The sequence below is a fragment of the Aquarana catesbeiana genome, unplaced genomic scaffold (genome assembly GCF_042186555.1).
Source record: "Aquarana catesbeiana isolate 2022-GZ unplaced genomic scaffold, ASM4218655v1 unanchor232, whole genome shotgun sequence".
In the NCBI taxonomy this organism is placed as follows: Eukaryota; Metazoa; Chordata; class Amphibia; order Anura; family Ranidae; genus Aquarana; species Aquarana catesbeiana.
In genome coordinates this window covers 525,099-544,149 of record NW_027362660.1, presented here as the reverse complement: position 1 = coordinate 544,149, position 19,051 = coordinate 525,099, and the positions used below count along the sequence as shown (strand labels likewise).

At 44.6% G+C, this 19,051-nt stretch overlaps 2 protein-coding genes across 2 annotated transcripts in view; one reads left to right on the top strand and one right to left on the bottom strand.

The window, feature by feature from the left end:
* LOC141121795 (uncharacterized) overlaps nucleotides 1–19,051 on the top strand; it is a 329,972-nt gene that overhangs the window by 62,403 nt on the left and 248,518 nt on the right. The window lies entirely within an intron of this gene.
* The window catches only part of LOC141121788 (uncharacterized), a 50,444-nt gene that overhangs the window by 6,967 nt on the left and 24,426 nt on the right, over nucleotides 1–19,051 (bottom strand). Inside the window, exons 9-18 of the mRNA XM_073611507.1 lie at nucleotides 18,791–18,795; nucleotides 17,076–17,130; nucleotides 16,866–16,989; nucleotides 16,652–16,749; nucleotides 16,335–16,562; nucleotides 16,056–16,262; nucleotides 15,791–15,932; nucleotides 12,008–12,909; nucleotides 278–446; nucleotides 64–161 (exon numbers count right to left, since the gene is read on the bottom strand). Of these exons, the coding sequence (XP_073467608.1) occupies nucleotides 64–161; nucleotides 278–446; nucleotides 12,008–12,909; nucleotides 15,791–15,932; nucleotides 16,056–16,262; nucleotides 16,335–16,562; nucleotides 16,652–16,749; nucleotides 16,866–16,989; nucleotides 17,076–17,130; nucleotides 18,791–18,795 (2,028 nt within the window). The remainder of the gene's footprint in view (nucleotides 1–63; nucleotides 162–277; nucleotides 447–12,007; nucleotides 12,910–15,790; nucleotides 15,933–16,055; nucleotides 16,263–16,334; nucleotides 16,563–16,651; nucleotides 16,750–16,865; nucleotides 16,990–17,075; nucleotides 17,131–18,790; nucleotides 18,796–19,051) is intronic.

Sequence of the window (19,051 nt, the reverse complement as noted above, 5' to 3'; positions counted from 1 at the left end):
AGATAACAATGCAGATAATGTACAGATCCTAATGATACTAATCAGTGATTGTTCCTCATCTACCTGATGATGGTGAGGGATGGTGTGACCTTCCTGTGTGGAATCCTGGGAATACAGAGGACGGGGACATCTCTCTGGTGGGTTCCCATTACTGGATCCATCTGTAGGAAACACACACACTGACTGAATACATTGTTTCTATGTGTTTATCAGATGATGGGGGATCTAGGTGGACCCTCCGTACTGCTCTCTCCTTTACAATAAAGTCTCCTCTTACCCGGTGATGTGAGGGGCGGCTGATTGTCCATCATGACGTCCTTGTAGAGATCGTTGTGTCCTTCTAAATACTTCCACTCCTCCATGGAGAAATAGACAGTGACATCCTGAACCTTATAGGAACCTGACACACACAATGATACAGTCACCATCCAGACACATCCCTTGTCTGTTACTGGATAATGTCCCAGAATTCCCGGCACCGCTCACCTCTCCTCCATGATCTCTCTGGTGACTTCTAGAATCTTCTTTTTATTTCTATATTCTATCAGGGAGGGAGGTGGAGGCAATGTGATGGTCATATGATCTCCAGACTTCACAGGAGGAAAACTCTAGATCTGAACACAAATAGTAAAATCAAATGATATTCCCAGAATTCTCCTCACCTCATCATTCAAATCTATGCAGGTTAAAAAAAGTGTTGCAGGCATTCTAATGTCATTACATACAATGCAGGGCCAACAGTCCCACTTTGCTAGTGAGGATGCCAAGGGTCCGCCCACATCCTAAGAGCATCAGAAAAAAAAGCCAGATGGAGTTACAGTTGGAGGAGGAACTGTGAGGTCAGTGTGATGTCATAGGACATATAGACTCTGGATGGAGGGACAATTGGATGGGGAGATTTGAGGGGTCCTCTACATGAGGCTCCTGTGCAAACCAAATCATTGGTCCTGGGTGTGTCCTTCCTCTCCTAAACTGAAGAGTGAAATTTGACCTTTACCATACAGAAATCTGTGAAAGTAAGCTCTCATGTGATCAGGTGACGTGCGGAGGAACGGAGTGTAAATACCAATTTCCTCCAGAGCTCCTATTGGTGGGGATGGATTTTGCTGAGTGCTGGTGCCAAGTTTCTACCCCCCCCCAAGGTCACTGCAGGTGTGGAGAAAAGCTGTGTAAGAGGATATGGAGGAGAGATGAGGAGGAGATCCAGGAATCAGGATAAAGGTCAGGACAAGCGCATCCAAGAGATGAAGCCGGGGTCACTACACAGAAAATAAATCCAAGGAAACAACAGGCAGGACGAGGAATAGCAAGAAGGAGCTCAGAGACAAATGAGAATATTGCTCAGCCAATGGGAGATTATCTCAGCATGACTTACATAATGAAGGAGATGAGGGGGAGGGGAGGAAGTCACTTATGGTGACCATAGAGACATGGAAATTCAGCTGGTTCAGCAGGGATCGGTCACATTTCCATCCATGTGTGGTCACTGCCGGATAAAAGTCACTCCATCAGCGGCTGCAGCCAATAGCTTCATCACTGATCTGTGTATTCTGAGAGCGGAGGAGCGCCCCCCATTGTCAGAATACAATAGTGCAGCGGGGAGGATTCCCCCATCCCCCTCCAATGTGTGGATGGGGGAATCACTTCAGTTTTTTCCTCTCATCCCGCTGGCTGAACGATAAAACTGAACCATGTATGGCCGGCTTTGGAAGGAAGATATATTAATCATCAACTGATCCCCCTGAAGGGGTTAATCTAGGTCTCCACACTATATATGTGTGTATCATCATCTGCTGGAGATAAAAGACATCACAGTGACTATGGAGGAAGAGGACGGACATGACGGGGGGTTACTGGGTGTAAATAGAAAATAAGATCTTATTACCTCCTCTGCTACCACTTCCAGCAATGTCTCCTCTCTACTTCCTTCCAACTCACCTCTCACCCGGAACTTCCTATTCATTCCTGACATCACTTCCTGTCTGTATTTCATAGAGACTTCCTGTCTGGGTAGAAGTGAGATCACCACCTTGTGGAGCTCAGAGGAACTGCAGCCCAGAGAAACATCTCGTAGTGTGAGCATGGCCTTGTGCTGTGTGTGTATGTACTGTATATCCTTATTAGGGATGAGCTTCGTGTTCGACTCGAACATCGTTTGTTCGCCGTTCGCCGAATTGCGAACGATATGGGCCATTCGCGCCAAATTCGTGTGACGCGTCACGGCCCATAATTCACTGCGGCATTGCAGTGCATTTCTGGCTGATGATTGGCCAAGCATGCACTATGACCCGCATGCTTATCCAATCACAGCGCAGTCTGTAGAGAGAGCTGTAATTGGCCAAAGCCAGGGTGGCTTTGGCCAATTATGGCTCAGGGGGTTTAGTACACGCCCCACACTATATAAGGCCGCCTGCACGGCGGCCCTGTGTAGTGTGTGTTCCGGCGTTGAGAGACAGAGATACAGTGTCATTTGATTTAAGTTAGATAGATTAGGCAGGACAGTCAGTCAGTTAGCTGTACTTACAGTGTATTGTGTGTATATATATGCATCACAGTGTTCAGCTAAAGCTACAAGTTAGTGTAGTGCATCCTCCTCACAGTGTTCAGCTAAAGCTACAAGTTAGTGTAGTGTGACCTCTGCACAGTGTCCAGCTAAAGCTACAAGTTAGTGTAGTGTGTCCTCCTCACAGTGTTCAGCTAAAGCTACAAGTTAGTTTAGTGTGACCTCTGCACAGTGTTCAGCTAAAGCTACAAGTTAGTGTAGTGCGTCCTCCTCACAGTGTTCAGCTAAAGCTACAAGTTAGTGTAGTGCGTTCTCCTCACAGTGTTCAGCTAAAGCTACAAGTTAGTGTAGTGCGTCCTCTGAACAGTGTTCAGCTAAAGCTACAAGTTAGTGTAGTGCACAGTGTTCAGCTAAAGCTACAAGTTAGTGTAGTGTGTCCTCCTCACAGTGTTCAGCTAAAGCTACAAGTTAGTGTAGTGCGTCCTCCTCACAGTGTTCAGCTAAAGCTACAAGTTAGTGTAGTGTGACCTCTGCACAGTGTCCAGCTAAAGCTACAAGTTAGTGTAGTGTGTCCTCCTCACAGTGTTCAGATAAAGCTACAAGTTAGTGTAGTGCATCCTCCTCACAGTGTTCAGCTAAAGCTACAAGTTAGTGTAGTGTGCCCTCCTCACAGTGTTCAGCTAAAGCTACAAGTTAGTGTAGTGCACAGTGTTCAGCTAAAGCTACAAGTTAGTGTAGTGCGTCCTCCTCACAGTGTTCAGCTAAAGCTACAAGTTAGTGTAGTGCGACCTATCCACAGTGTCCAGTTAAAGCTACAAGTTAGTGTAGTGCGTCCTCCTCACAGTGTTCAGCTAAAGCTACAAGTTAGTGTAGTGCGTCCTCCTCACAGTGTTCAGCTAAAGCTACAAGTTAGTGTAGTGCGACCTCTGCACAGTATTCAGCTAAAGCTACCTGTAGAAGGTTGGTGGTGTTTTCCTGATCCTATCACTACCGCAGGCAGCTACATTATTTTAACATTAGTGTAGTGCGTCCTCTGCACAGTGTTCAGCTAAAGCTATCTGTAGAAGGTTGGTGGTGTTTTCCTGATCCTATCACTACCGCAGGCAGCTACATTATTTACACATTAGTCTAGTGCGACCCCTGCACAGTGTTCAGCTAAAGCTACCTGTAGAAGATTGGTGGTGTTTTCCTGATCCTATCACTACCGCAGGCAGCTACATTATTTTAACGTTGGTGTAGTGCATCCTCTGCACAGTGTTCAGCTAAAGCTACAAGTTAGTGCAGTGCGTCTTCTGCACAGTGTTCAGCTAAAGCTACAAGTTAGTGTAGTGCGACCTCTGCACAGTGTTCATCTAAAGCTACCTGTAGAAGATTGGTGGTGTTCTCATACTACAGGCAGGCAGTTGATTTTGCTAGCTGCAGTATCAGTGTATATATATATATATATATATATATATATATATATATATATATATATATATATATATATATATATATATATATATATATATATCCCAGCTTAGTGCAGCTACATCTCACTGCAGGCCGTTAGTATGTCTGGAAGGCCAACAAGGAGAGACAGACAGTCACAAGTCAATAAAAGAGGGCAAGCAGGCTCTGTGTCTAGAGGCAACAGTGCTGGTCGTGGAGACAGTGCATCCTCATCAGCACGTGGCCATGGGACACGCTTGGCCTTTTTTTCGGCAGCTGGCCATGTTGAGCCGCAACATGTGGAAGACTTGGTCGAGTGGATGACCAAGCTGTCCTCATCCTCTCTCACCCATGCTCAGGGTACTTTGTCTGGCAAAGCAGCTGCCAACGCGGCCTCTTCTCTCAGCTCAATGGCATCAGTGACTCCTTCCCTAGCCCCACCATGTCCTACTGAGGAGTCCCTCGAACTCTTTGACCACAGTATTGGGTACATGCTCCAGGAGGATGCCCAGCGTTTAGAAGGCTCTGATGATGATACTGAGCTAGATGAAGGCAGTAACATGAGCATGGACAGAGGGGGTGCCCAAGAAGGACAGCAATCTGGCAGTCATGCTCCCCCTGCTGCAGCATACTGCCAGGTTTGCTCCAGTGATGAGGGGAGGATGAGGTCACTGACTCAACGTGGGTGCCTGATAGGAGGGCGGAGGAGGAGGCACATCACCAACGAGGCAGGATGTCCTCCAGGGGCCAGCCTAAGGGCAGCACACTGACTGCATCACACCGCAAAGCTCCGCATGTGCAGGGCGCTGCTGTCTCTGCGCGTTATTCAAAAAGTTCTTTGGTGTGGGCCTTTTTTGAGACGAGTGCATCAGATCTCACCGCTGCTATTTGCAACATATGTCTTAAGCGTATCTCGTGTGGCCAAAACATCTCCCGCTTGGGCACCACATGCTTGACCAGACATATGTCGACCTGCCATGCAGTTCGTTGGCAAGCGTATCTAAAAGACCCACACCAAAGAACAAACAGGACCTCTCCTTGCTCCTCATCAGCTGAGATCTCCAACCCCACTATACCTTCAGTCCTCTCTGAGACCTGCACTGAGAGGAATGAAGGTGTAGAATTAGGTGTGTCACAGCCAAGTACTTGTGGGCAATCTGCTTGCGGAACACCTAAGTCAGATTGTACCAGGCAAATTTCCCTGCCCCAGCTGCTGCACCACCGAAAGAAGTTCACTCCCAGCCATCCACATGCGGAGCGGTTGAATGCTAGCTTGGCAAAATTGCTAGCACTTCAACTGCTACCTTTTCAGTTGGTAGACTCTGCCCCCTTCCGTGAGTTTGTGGAATGTGCGGTTCCTCAGTGGAAGGTACCCAAACGCCACTTTTTCTCACGGAAGGCGATTCTGGCTCTCTACCGGCATGTGAAAGGCAATGTCCATGCCTCGCTGGACAGGGCGGTCAGCGGTAAGGTGCATATTACCGCTGACTCATGGTCCAGCAGGCATGGACAGGGACGTTACCTAAGTTTCACCGCGCATTGGGTGACTCTGCTGGCAGCTGGGAAGGATGCAGGACAAGGTGCAGTAGTGTTGGAGGTCGTTCCACCACCACGCTTCCAAAATGCCACTACTAATGATTCTGACACACCCCTCTCCTCCACCCCCTCCTCTTCCTCCATGGCCTCTTCCTGTGCTTTGTCCTCGGAACCAGCAGTGCTCCGTAGGCGTTCAAGGGGCTACACAAGTATGCAGGCCAAAAGATGCCATGCGGTGCTTGAGCTGGTGTGCTTGGGGGACAGGAGCCACACTGGGGCAGAGGTTCTGTCAGCTCTGCAGGTGCAGGTTCAGAGGTGGTTGACACCACGCCAACTTAAGGCAGGAATGGTGGTTTGCGACAATGGCACCAACCTCCTCTCCGCCCTCTGACAGGGACAACTGACCCATGTGCCCTGTTTGGCTCACGTCCTTAACTTGGTGGTGCAGCGGTTCTTGGGCAGGTACCCGGGATTACAGGATGTCCTGAGGTAGGCCAGGAAAGTCTGTGTGCATTTCCACTGGTCATATAATGCCAGTGCTTGGCTGGCAGACCTCCAAAAGGAATTTAACCTGCCCAAGAACCGCCTAATCTGTGACATGTCCACCAGGTGGAACTCAACGTTGGCCATGCTGCAGCGGCTGCACACGCAGCAGAGGGCCATCAATGAGTACCTGTGCGACTATGGCACCAGGACAGGGTTGCTTGTTTTTTTTTCCCCACGCCAGTGGGCCATGATCAGGGATGCATGCACTGTTCTGTCACCATTTGAGGAGGCCACGAGGATGGTGAGCAGTGACAGTGCATGCATCAGTGACTCTGTCCCCCTTGTCCACCTGTTGGAGCACACGCTGCATGGAATAATGGACAGGGCACTTGAGGCAGAACAGAGGCAGGAAGAGGAGGACTTCCTTAGCTCTCAAGGCCCCCTTTATCTAGACAGTGTTCCAGCGTGCCAGCTGATCACACAGGAAGAGGAGGAGGAGGATTGTGCCAGTATGGAGGTGGAGCCTGCCACTCAGCATCAGCAGCAGTCTTTAAGGGATCATTTACAGTCCCAAGAAACACATGGACTTGTACGTGGCTGGGAGGAGGTGGCTGCGGATCATGTCGCCCTTAGTGACCCATAGGACTCCGGACCAAATGCCTCAACAAACCTACGCTGCATGGCCTCCCTGATCCTGCAAAGCCTGCGGAAGGATCCTCGTATTTGTGGTATCAAGGAGAAGGATCAATACTGGCTGGCAACCCTCCTTGATCCACGTTACAAGGGTAAGGTTGCGGACCTTATCTTGCCATCGCAGAGGGAGCAAAGGATGAAACATCTTCGGGAGGCCTTGCAGAAAGGTCTGTGCAATGTGTTCCCAGAGACTGGGAGGTTACAAACTCCTGTTTCTGGACAACGTGTTGCTGAGGCTTCGGTCAGTCAAAGAAGGAGCGGTGGAGAAGGTGGCCGTCTGACCGATGCGTTCAGACAATTTTTTAGTCCGCAGCCCCAAGGTATGATCGGTTCCAGCAACCATCGCCAGCGTCTGTTTTACACGGTGCAGGAATACCTAGGGGCAAGATCTGACTTGGACACCTTTCCCACTGAAAATCGTCTGGGTTACTGGGTCTTGAGGATGGATCACTGGCCAGAGCTTGCACAGTATGCAATTGAGCTACTGGCCTGTCCTGCATCCAGCGTTCTTTCGGAACGCACATTCAGTGCTGCTGGAGGCTTTGTAACCGATCACAGGGTGCGTCTGTCCACCGACTCGGTCGATTGACTGACCTTCATAAAAATGATTCAGTCTTGGATCACCACCAGCTACCAAGCACCTGATGCTGATGTAACCGAATACATTTTTTTTAAATGTCAGATCCCTTCAAAGACTGCCTATGCTGATGCTGAGTGACTATCCTGTTATACTGAGTAATTATCCTCTTCCTCCTCAATGATCATGATGATCGCTTGTAAGAACATTTTTGGTTCTGGGCGCCGCCAGTCCCGCCACCAGTGCCTAAGGCCCAATTTTTCAGCCCCTGTTTAACAGGGGCATGTAATTGCAATTTTTTGCAGCAGGGCTAGTTCCTGCTCTCCAACTAGAGTATCTGTGAGGGATTGCAGTGTTGTGGCACCAGTGCCTAAGGCCCAATTTTTCAGCCCCTGTTCAACAGGGCCATGTAATTAGAATTCTTGATCATTATTTTTCACAGCAGGGCCCGTTTCTGCGCCCACCAAGAGTATCTGTGAGGACTTACAGTGTTGTGGCACCAGCACCACCACCAAAGGCCCAATTTTTCTGCCCCTGTTCAACAGGGGCATGTAATTACAATTCTTGATCTAATATTTCACAGCAGGGCCCTGTGAGGGCTTACAGTGTTGTGGCCACAACAACACCTAAGGCCCAAATTTCTGCTGAGTATATAGGGCAGGCCTCTACTTTCAAACATCCAACTTACAAACGACTCCGACTTGAAAATGGAAGGAGACAACAGGAAGTGAGATGAAATCTACCCCTAGGAAGGGAAATTCTCTCCTGTAAGAGTTAATATGGGAAAAACTTTTCTCCTTTCCACTGATGCTTTATCACCAATCCTTGTTTCACAAAAAACCCCAAATTTTCAAAAATCATTTGTCATTGGGACAAAAAGTCAGGTGAAATCTTCTTAAGAGGAGCACAGACAGCAAAACAAATGTCACAGGGGTGATAACCCTTCCCTAGATTTTCCAAAAAGCATTAAAATAGATTTTTTGGCTGGAGCTAAACATGTTAAAAATGAAGCAGTTCAAAATTACAAACAGATTCTACTTAACAACAAACCTACAGCCCCTGTCTTGTTTGCACCGCCTGTATATAGGGCCTGGGGGCCCCACACCTTTCCTTTTTTAATTTGGGTGCGGGGTTCCCCTTAATATCCATACAAGACCCAAAGGCCCTGGTACTGGACTGGGGGGTACCCATGCCGTTTCTCACTGATTTTCATCCATATTACTGGGACCCGACATTACAATGAGGGGTCCCCCCTGGCAAGGCAACCCATGTTGAGGGCACATGGTCTGGTATGGTTCAGGAGAAGGGGTGGGGCCGCACGCTTGTCCCTCCCCATTTCCTGGTCAGCAGGCTGCATGCTTGGATTAAGGGTCTGGTATGGATTTTCTGGTGGGGCACACACTTTTTTTTGTGTGAGGACCCCCCTTTAATACCCATCTTAGACTCAAAGGGTCTGGTATGCATTTGGGGGTCTCTATACATTTTCTCATTCTTGCTGTAGGATGGGCTACAGAAAAAGTGACATTTACAAAGAAAAAATGAATCAGTTTAAAATGTCAGAAAATTACATTTTGTTGCCGGCTACTTTTTGTTTTTATACAGGCCCTCTAAAGGTCCCCAAAATACATAGAAGCACCTCGGGGGGGGGGGGGGGGGGGGTCTGTGTGCTGTTTTGGCAATTTTAAGTGCATGACTATGACCTCAGGTATTAGTATGAAGCCATGTCTGATGAAGGAAACTAATGCTGCGTACACACGATCGGTTTTCTCGTCGGAAAAAGTCATGACGGCTTTTCCGTCAGGATTACGCTCAAGCTTGCCTTGCATACACACGGTCACGCAAAAGTTTGCTGAACTTACGACCGTCAAGAACGCGGTGACGTACAACACTACGACAAGCCGAGAAAATGAAGTTCAATGCTTCTGAGCATGTGTCGAATTGTTTCCGAGCATGCGTAGGAATTTTGCGCGTCAGAATTGCCACAGACGATCGCATTTTCGGATAAGAACTTTTCCCGACTGAAAAATTGAGAACATGCTCTCAATCTTTTGCTGGCTGGAATTCGACCGACTGGAAGTCCGACGCAGCATACACACGGTCACATTTTCTGACGAAAAACTCTCATCGGTCTTTTGCTGACCGAAATTCCGATCGTGTGTACGTGGCATTAGGGGTCTACTTATAGAAAATTCATGGGATGAATGAGACAATCATTCATCCAGCCATAATGTAGCAAAGCGATTTCCTATGATTGCCAGCTCCATCTAGTAACCATAATGGGGTATTTTTCCTGACATACCTCCATTAGTAAAAATAGCACAATACCGCATTATGACCACTAGATGGAGACAAGGAAATCAGTGTATGAAATAAAATACATCCAATATTCATCACAGCTGGGTCAATGATGGTCACATTTGTTCAACCAATTATTTTTTTAATAGACCTCTAAATGTTTGTGAAAGCTTACAGCACAAAATGTACTCAGCCAATGACTCCATTTTTATTTTTCTCCTGCTATCAATGAGCAACATGGTACAACACTTCATCCATGTCTTTGGTGATCTCTGATCTCCTTATGAACTCAGGGATGTACAATTCCTATCGCCTGACACCCGGGGCAGGTTTACTTGTCGGATGGAAGCATTCAGGCGGCTGAGTGAATGTTTCCACCCCCCCGGTAAAGTGCCCCCCCTGACACACACCCATTATGTATCTCGAACTCCTCTTGCCCATCTGTGGACCCGAGACCAGCATAGCGGGTGATGATGGGTAGAGGGGAGGGAGTATGGTTGTCACCTCTTCCCTTTAAACCCGAACACATATTAAATTACACAGGTTCCATGGCTAATTAAGGTGGTAAACTCACTTGGTGCCTTATCTACATTTAATTAGCCTCAGAACCTGTGGGGTTTTTTGGGGAGGCTGCAACCTTCACACACGTCCTAAGCGCAGACCTTCCTAATTAATTTATTTACATAGTCCTCTATATCAGTGTTTCTCAACCTTTTTTTTAGTCAAAGCACCCTCCAAAATTATGGACAGTCTTGAGGTGTCCTCCAAAATTATGGACAGTCTTGGGGCGCCCCAATCTAAAATGTAAAAACTATTCTAATAGTTCTACATAATGCAACAACATCAATACACGTAGGACACCCAATGTTATAAGTGATTTATTCTTCCAAAGCAAATACACTTTTGCAAACTGGTACTGACTAGTATTCCAATGTTTCTTTTCTCCCTCAGTTTTTCTCCATCACTCAGCTAATGAGACCCCAAAGCTGATGGAGAGAGGCGGGGGAGGGTCAAACAAGGATGATATTCAGGCAACTGACATCCTCCTTATCAACTCATGATGTCATTGGTCATTAGGAGGTCGGCAGCTAGAAGGTTGTAATGGTGTACAATGAAAACCTGAGGCTTTGTGTAACTAATGCCTCGTTTCCACTGGGCGGATCGGTTCGGTACGGTACGCTATTTTGGGTGTTTCCATTATGAAAGTGGCCCATACAACCGAACCGTTCCATTCAGGGTCCTGCTTCAGATGTGGGGCCATAGAAAATGGAACGGTTCGGTTAGGGCGGAGCTACGATACATTCCACTGATTGGCTGACAGAAAACCCTCTGCTGTGCTATGCTGATGCATTTTTTCTAAACCCTGTATGGCCCCTTGTGGTCCCACTTGCAGTGGAAACGCTCACCAGAAAAGACCGGACCATTCTAGGCCATTCAAACTGTACCGACCCGAACCGATCTGCTCAGTGGAAATGAGGCATAAAAGTCTTCATCCACCCTCCGGCTTGTATACAATTTTGGGGCAATTGTTCAGAATTTTGCCAAGACACCCCTGAAGAAACCTCAAGGCACCCCCGTTGAAAAAGGCTGCTCTATGTGATGAAAAATAAAAATAAAAAAATATATAAAATTTTAAAAATTAAGTTTAAACCCAGGCACATACCCCCCCCCATAAAAATAAATCTGAGGCCCCGCCCCCACATATACGCATGTACAAACATAAACTCACACATCAGGGCACCTACACCTAAAAACGTTGATTGTTATACACATGTTACATATCACCGCACACACCGGAATGAGAGCAATAATTCTATCACCAGACCTTCTCCGTAAATCTAAACTGATGACCTATAGGAGGCTTTTAAAGCATCACCTATAGAAAATGTAGGGCACTGAAGGTGGTCACCATTTCACAGGCACACACAAATTTAAGGTTTGATATGTTGGGTATCTGTTTACTCGGTGCAACCTTGGCTTTTATATTTTACCAAAAAATTGGGTAATTTATTGTGTTTTTGTGCCCCCTACAATGGAGTTTATTGTGTTTTTTTACTAAAATGTTGTGTTTCCTATACTTTTGTGGTAATATTGTGTGACAAAAAAACATAGAACTACCACTATTTTATTCTCTAGGGTGTCTGCTTTCAGAAAATATAGTGTTTTTGGGGGTTTTATATAATCTTCAGGCCTAAAATGATTTTTTAATTCCTTCCCGCCTGGCCTATAGCAGAATGACGGCCAGGTGGGGGCTTCCATTATCCTAACTGGATATCATATATCGTTCAGAAGAATAAGCCGCTCGGGTGCGTGGCGATTGGTGGTGCGGTGTGTCGCTCTGACACACCACATCTCCAATCTCAGTAAGGAGCCTTTGACAAAGGCTCTTTACCATGTGATCAGCTGTGTCCAATCAAAGCTAATCACAGGGATCCCTGATGTACAGGAAGACAGGACTTCAATGAGGAACAATTCCCTCACTCAGGACAGGAATATGGCTTCTCCGCTGTGTGAGATCTCTGATGTTTGTAAAGATGGGACTTCTGAGAAAAACATTTTCCACACTCAGGACAGGAAAGTGGCTTCTCCCCCGTGTGAGATCGCTGATGTCTGTAAAGATTGGACTTCTGTGAAAAACATTTCCCGCACTCAGGACAGGAATACTGCTTCTCTCCCGTGTGAGATCTCTGATGTGTGTAAAGATTGGACTTGACTGAAAAACATTTCCCACACTCAGGACAGGAATACGGCTTCTCCCCTGTGTGACATCTCTGATGTTTGTAAAGATGGGACTTCTGTGAAAAACATTTCCCGCACTCAGGACAGGAATACGGCTTCTCCCCCGTGTGAGATCTCTGATGTGTGTAAAGACTGGACTTGACTGAAAAACATTTTCCGCACTCAGGACAGGAATACGGCTTCTCCCCTGTGTGAGATCTCTGATGTATAGCAAGGTCTGATTTTTGTATAAAACATTTCCTGCACTCAGGACAGGAATAAGGTTTCTCCCCAGTATGAGATCTTTGATGTGTGTAAAGACTGCACTTAACTGAAAAACATTTTCCGCACTCAGGACAGGAATAAGGCTTCTGCCCCGTGTGAGATCTTTTATGCACATTAAGACTGTATTTACAACGGGAACTCTTCCCACACTCAGTACAGGAAAACCTCTTATCTGTTGGAAGGACGGCACCGTCCCTCACAGTCTGAGGTTCCTCAGGATAAGAGGAATACGATGGTCCATCTACACTGTGTGGTGCCGGATGGACATTTGAGGTAGTCGGGTTTTCTCCTGGACTATACTGTGTGATGTCCTCATCTTCTACTTTACAGTCTGGAGACAAAGTGAGACAATCCTCTGAGGTTTTCCTCATCTCCCGTCCATCTACTAAAATAGAAATAAAAAGATTATTACTAGACATGAGCAGATTGGTTCCCCTAAACCAGGACTCCGCCCACATCAGGCAGCTTTGTCTCTGAGGATCTTACAATTCCACCCTCAAGGTAACTAGTAAATGGGTCCTCTGTAGGGTGGGAACTAATGATTATTTTCATAATTGATTAGTTGGCCGATTATTGTTTAAATATAAATATCCAGATATATAGTTGTATATTTAATCCACTCTGAGAATAACAGACAGGTAGATGTATTATTAGAGGGAGAATCTGCTACATATCAGAATCAGAGATCAACATTATTAAAATGTAAAAAAGAGGTAAAACGCTGTTTTGCAGATGATCAGACAGGAGTGTAATATAATATGATGGATGACAGACTCCCTTGTCATAGACAGGTAGGTGGGTACAAGCTCCCTGCACCTGATGTCACTTATGCTGGCCGTACACAAACTCATTTTTCTTTCAAAAAACATTCATCCAATTTTCTAACCATTAGCGGGGTCAAATCGGCGTTCATTTTCGGAAAATTCGAAGGAGCAGAACAGAAAACTTTTCTCCATCGAACAAATTTTCACATTGTATATGTGGTTTTTGCTCAGAAGTTACATTCATTTTAAAATTGAATGTTAAAAGCAAGTAGAATTTTTGAACTACACTCGTCCATTCATTAAATGTACAAATAATTTTCATACAAATATTTGTGTGAATATTCTTGTCCAAAAATTGATCCATGTATGGCCAGCATAGGACATTTAGTAGCAACAGCATGATTTTTATTTAATCATCTGTTATGATGGGGTTTAAAAAATATTCCTTTATAGTACAAAAACAGCAGATAATCACTACTATAAGGGATTCATTTATACTGTGAAATAGTGAAAGTAATATATCTTATATTATATATATAATAATAAATATACCCAGAAGTAGGATATATGGGGATTTTACCTGGGAGTCACACATGAAGATATACGGAGGTTAGAGGGGGGAGGGGGGACTTTTATATTAAAGTAATACTGAAAGCTGAGACTTTTTTTATGGATATAATAATTTTATATATAATGCACAATACTGGTAAACTTTTACATTATGTAATAATAATGCCTTCTATTACCTCCAGTCTATCAACCTTCTCTGAAGTCAGATGCTGATCTTCCCTGCACAGAGACCTTAAAATCATTGTAAATGTTGGATTTCTTTTTTTTAAACAAACTTGTCATACTTACCTGCTCTGTGTAATGGTTTTACACAGAGCAGCCCTGATTCTCCTCTTCTGGACCCCCCAACGTCTGGCTCCTCCTGACTTCATAGGGAGTGTCCCTATAGGAAGCCACAAAGTATAGTATAAAGTTCCCCTATAGGAAGCCACAAAGTATAGTATAGAGTTCCCCTATAGGAAGCCGCAAAGTATAGTATAGAGTTCCCCTATAGGAAGCCGCAAAGTATAGTATAGAGTTCCCCTATAGGAAGGTATAAAAACTTCTGCCTTTAGAATCACTTGCTTCCTTCTCTTTCCCAGGACTACATGTCCCATGAGGCATTGCTCCTCACCCATTCACGTTCTCAGGCATTTACTGACATGTATGGATGGTGTACTGAGCTGTATTTTCTGATATGTAAAGAAATAATGCATTCTGTATAGAGGCCAATTAATCTACTGACCAACTAATCAATTATTAAAATAGTTGACAGCTATTTTCATAATCGATTATAATTGATTATGACGATTAGTTGTTTCAGCCCTTCATCTCTGAAACTCCTACTAGATCATTTCTGTATTCGTGGACCTTAGTCAGAGAGTGAGGAAACAACGGGAACTGTCCTTTATAGGAGTGACAGTGATGAGGGGATTATAGGACGAGTGTCCCCACCCCCTCCATCACTCATTGCCATCTTCCCAACATAAGAAGTACTGCACTTCCTTATTTAGTCCATGATTTAGTCATGAATAACAGTGGGGCTGAGCCCCACCGGAGGTCAGAGAGTGAGGATGGGGGGAGAACAACCAAGATGAAGACTGAAATGATCCTGAAGACCACCATCATTGGGTTATTGACTCCTCCCTCATTATCACTTTCTGTTTAAGGTTCCAAAGTTTGGGGATGTTATCACATTATTATCAACATGTAAAAGTCTGTGCTCCAATCAAATCATCAGATATAAAATGTCCAGCTGGTAGAAAATGGGTGTAAAAGAGGTAAGGCCAATGTAATGTACAACTTATTATATAGGATACAACAGTTAGGATTTTATAGTATCAGAATGATGTAATGTACAATATAGAGTATATAGTGCAGGGGTCAGGAGTATGTAATGTACAATATAAATTATACAGTGTAAGGGTCAGGACTCATAATATTGGTATTCAGTAATCAGTGGAAGCTTAAACAATTACTTGAGACAAGTTGCAGAGGTCCCACACCGCTGCCTCCCATCTCCTGAGACTGCACTCAGTGACTTGGGTCTGAGACTATACAGACATATCCCTCCACCTGGCACAACCAGCAAACAACAGAACAAGTAATCCTGGGAGAATTGTCTGTCAGAGATCTTGTCATACCCGGGTATGGGGCAGAAGACCCAAAACGCATACCCTATGTGCCTCGGTCTAGTAATGCCTATGGTGAAAATAAACATTTTGCTGCCAGCTGAACCCCAGAATCTCCATAAATCCAGTCTAGATACATAAATTGTGTCTGCAGCACAGAGAAGGAAGATTATCCGAGAGAAATACAGGAATACAGGATGGGGAACACAGCTCAGGAAAGTGACCAGGGGATTACAGGCTGATATCACCCAGTCCCCGCCCTACTCTGGACCAATCAGTGAGCAGTATGGGTGGAGGAATGTATTTAGTGTTATTGACCCACCTGTGCTGATCTCTGTAGAAGTGTCCTCCTCTATAAATGTCCCCGTTATTCCATCCTCCTCCATAGACTGCTGATCATCCCTCACATACCTCTCTTCTTCTTCTGATTTAACCTCAAATTCTATATCAATTGGATCTCCACTCTAAATCAAGAAAATGAAAGTGAATATCATCTGTAAGATATAAGCTTTATTAATGTGACATCACATAAAAAATCCACACAGTGTCTCCATGAGTCTGTGTTTTATAAGCTCCGTCCCACCAACCTTGTAACAGTGAGGGATGGTGTGATCTTCCTGTGTGGAATCCCGGGAATACAGAGGATGGGGACATCTCTCTGGTGGGTTCCTGGTATTAGGTGGCTCCATCATATCCTTGTGTCCTTCTGAAAACTCCTCCATCACTCCATACTCCTCATCCTCCTCTTTATACTCTTCTTTAACATCAATATTATAATCCCCATGGCTTCTACTCTGCAAAATATAATTTATGTGACAAACATCCTGTGTATAAATCAGAACTACCAATAATTGTCAATCATCTACCTGATGATGGTGAGGGATGGTGTGATCTTCCTGTGTGGAATCCCGGGAATACAGAGGACAGGGACATCTCTCTGGTGGGTTTCTGTAGCTGGATGACTCCACCATGGTGTCCTGGTACAGATCTTTGTGTTCTTTTAGAGACGCTGACTCCTCCATCACCCCATCCTCATCATCCTCCTCTTTTATCTCTTCTTTAACTTTAATATTAGAATCTCTCAGGTTTCCACTCTAAATATATAATAAAAATGACATCAATTGTAACAATGCAGATAATGTACAGATCCTAATGATACTATCAGTGATTGTTCCTCATCTACCTGATGATGGTGAGGGATGGTGTGATCTTCCTGTGTGGAATCCCGGGAATACAGAGGACGGGCACATCTCTCTGGTGGGTTCCCATTACTGGATCCATCTGTAGGAAACACACACACTGACTGAATACATTATTTCTATGTGTTTATCAGATGATGGGGGATCTAGGTGGACCCTCCGTACTGCTCTCTCCTTTACAATAAAGTCTCCTCTTACCCGGTGATGTGAGGGGCGGCTGATTGTCCATCATGATGTCCTTGTAGAGATCCTTGTGTCCTTCTAAATACTCCCACTCCTCCATGGAGAAATAGACAGTGACATCCTGACACCTTATAGGAACCTGACACACACAATGATACAGTCACCATCCAGACACATCCCTTGTCTGTTACTGGATAATGTCCCAGAATTCCCAGCACCACTCACCTCTCCTCCATGATCTCTCTGGTGACTTCTAGAATCTTCTTTGTATTTCTCTATTCTAATAAAATATGCGGTTATTCCTAGATACAATCCACCCTATACTAGGTCTAACCCCCCTGCGCCTTGGATAATACAACTAGATGATATTAAACATCCAGTCAACACCACCTACCTATAGCTGCCACTTAACAAATGAGACAATGCTGAAATAGAATTTAAATCTGTACTGAGTGATAAATAATAATCTCCTCCCGTGACAAATTAAATTGTGGCGCTAATCTCAACGCATCTAATTCACCCCCTACGGTGAAATATAACAAAATACTAAATCTAACCACCTATTTTATTGGTGTATATCTACATATGGTGCAATTCAACTTACACCCAAATGATATGTTATAGTGAGAATATATGCAAAAAATATATATATATATCTTAATGATATCCCCACCTCATATTCAACAAACGTATTAAATTATAAACACCATAATACATAACGTGACTCAGTGTAAATATTACTCAAAAGTTGCTATACATAATTCCCTTGTGGTAAAATGAAAATGAATATACAGTCCATAAATAAGAGTGCAACAAATAGTGTCCGTGATAGTGATCAAAAAACAGCATGTAATGTGCCACAGCAAGTCCTTCTGTTGTAGAAATGTGAGTTCTTTTATTGTACTCTTCCACCACACCTCTGTGTTCAGTGACCACTCTCCCTATGGACAGCCACTCACCAGCTCCTCATGCCTCCACTATCGTATGAGGCTAAAAGGCATAGATGGCTATTGCAACTGGCAAGGATTACAGCCTGTAAATCCAGGAGACTCGTTCCATATAGAAATAGAAAAAAACTCCCAATAGTGTAATAACGTCAAACACTTTAATATATCACACTACAAAATACATTCCAACAGTTCCACTCACATTGTGTAAAAACATTTTAAGCACAGTAAACTCCACAGCAATCCATCCAATGTAATATCACACAGCAGCTGAGGTCAACCTCCTAGGGGGTATGCGGTCACGGCGGACCCTCTAATACACAGCGTTCAAAGTGTCTCTCACCCTCTCACCGCTTGCTATATAGATGGGTAAAGCTGTCCCCCCTCTTGGTTAGCCGTGCAGCTCGCTTCTTCCTGTCACTAGTACGTGGTGTTATCTCTCTTACGGCCACGCCCCCAACATGTTTCGATACGCCTGTACCTTATTCATGGGATAGGCCGTCCTAGACATCCATCACTCCTTTTATACCCTCCTCTCTCCAATCAAACTGAAGACGTCTTAGTGCGCGTGCGCATGTCTCTCCAGGTTACCCGTCGAACAGAGACTCCTCAGTGCGCGTGCGCATATCTTTATTCAGCGTCTGCGCTCTACGAGTGTCCCCGTGAGCACAAACCCCCGCTGTTCTCCACAGCACACGCCTCAGTATAACTGCATTAGTTGGCACTGTGAGATCCCTACCATCCATCTCAGTTTGTACCTATACATCCCGGAATGGCAGGCTATCGGACAGCGCTATTCCCCCTGACATGTCAAAAAAACGTATACTGTGCGTTCCACATATTAAAGCGGTACACATATATATAACCATATATCAAACTTCACATCTCCATATATCATAATCCCATCTCTTAACATATATGAATTAAAAAACCCATGTTATGATGTAATAAGCATATTAAAATCAAAAATAAAAATGTTTGAAAACCGTTTACCCTGGCTATGGTGAGGAAATAGATAAATATCAAAATATCAAAATATCAGAATAAATCATACCAAATGTATATGGAAAAAACAAGAATGGTTGACTTAAATCCATAAAAATCCCCAACCTTTACCCTCAGCGAAGGGTGGAGATTAATTGGTCATAAAATCTCTAAAAATCACTATTAATAGATCTGCAGCTATGATCACCAATCAATTGGTAACCTTATTGCTTACTTATAAAACATATGTTAAAAACTATAAAAATCATA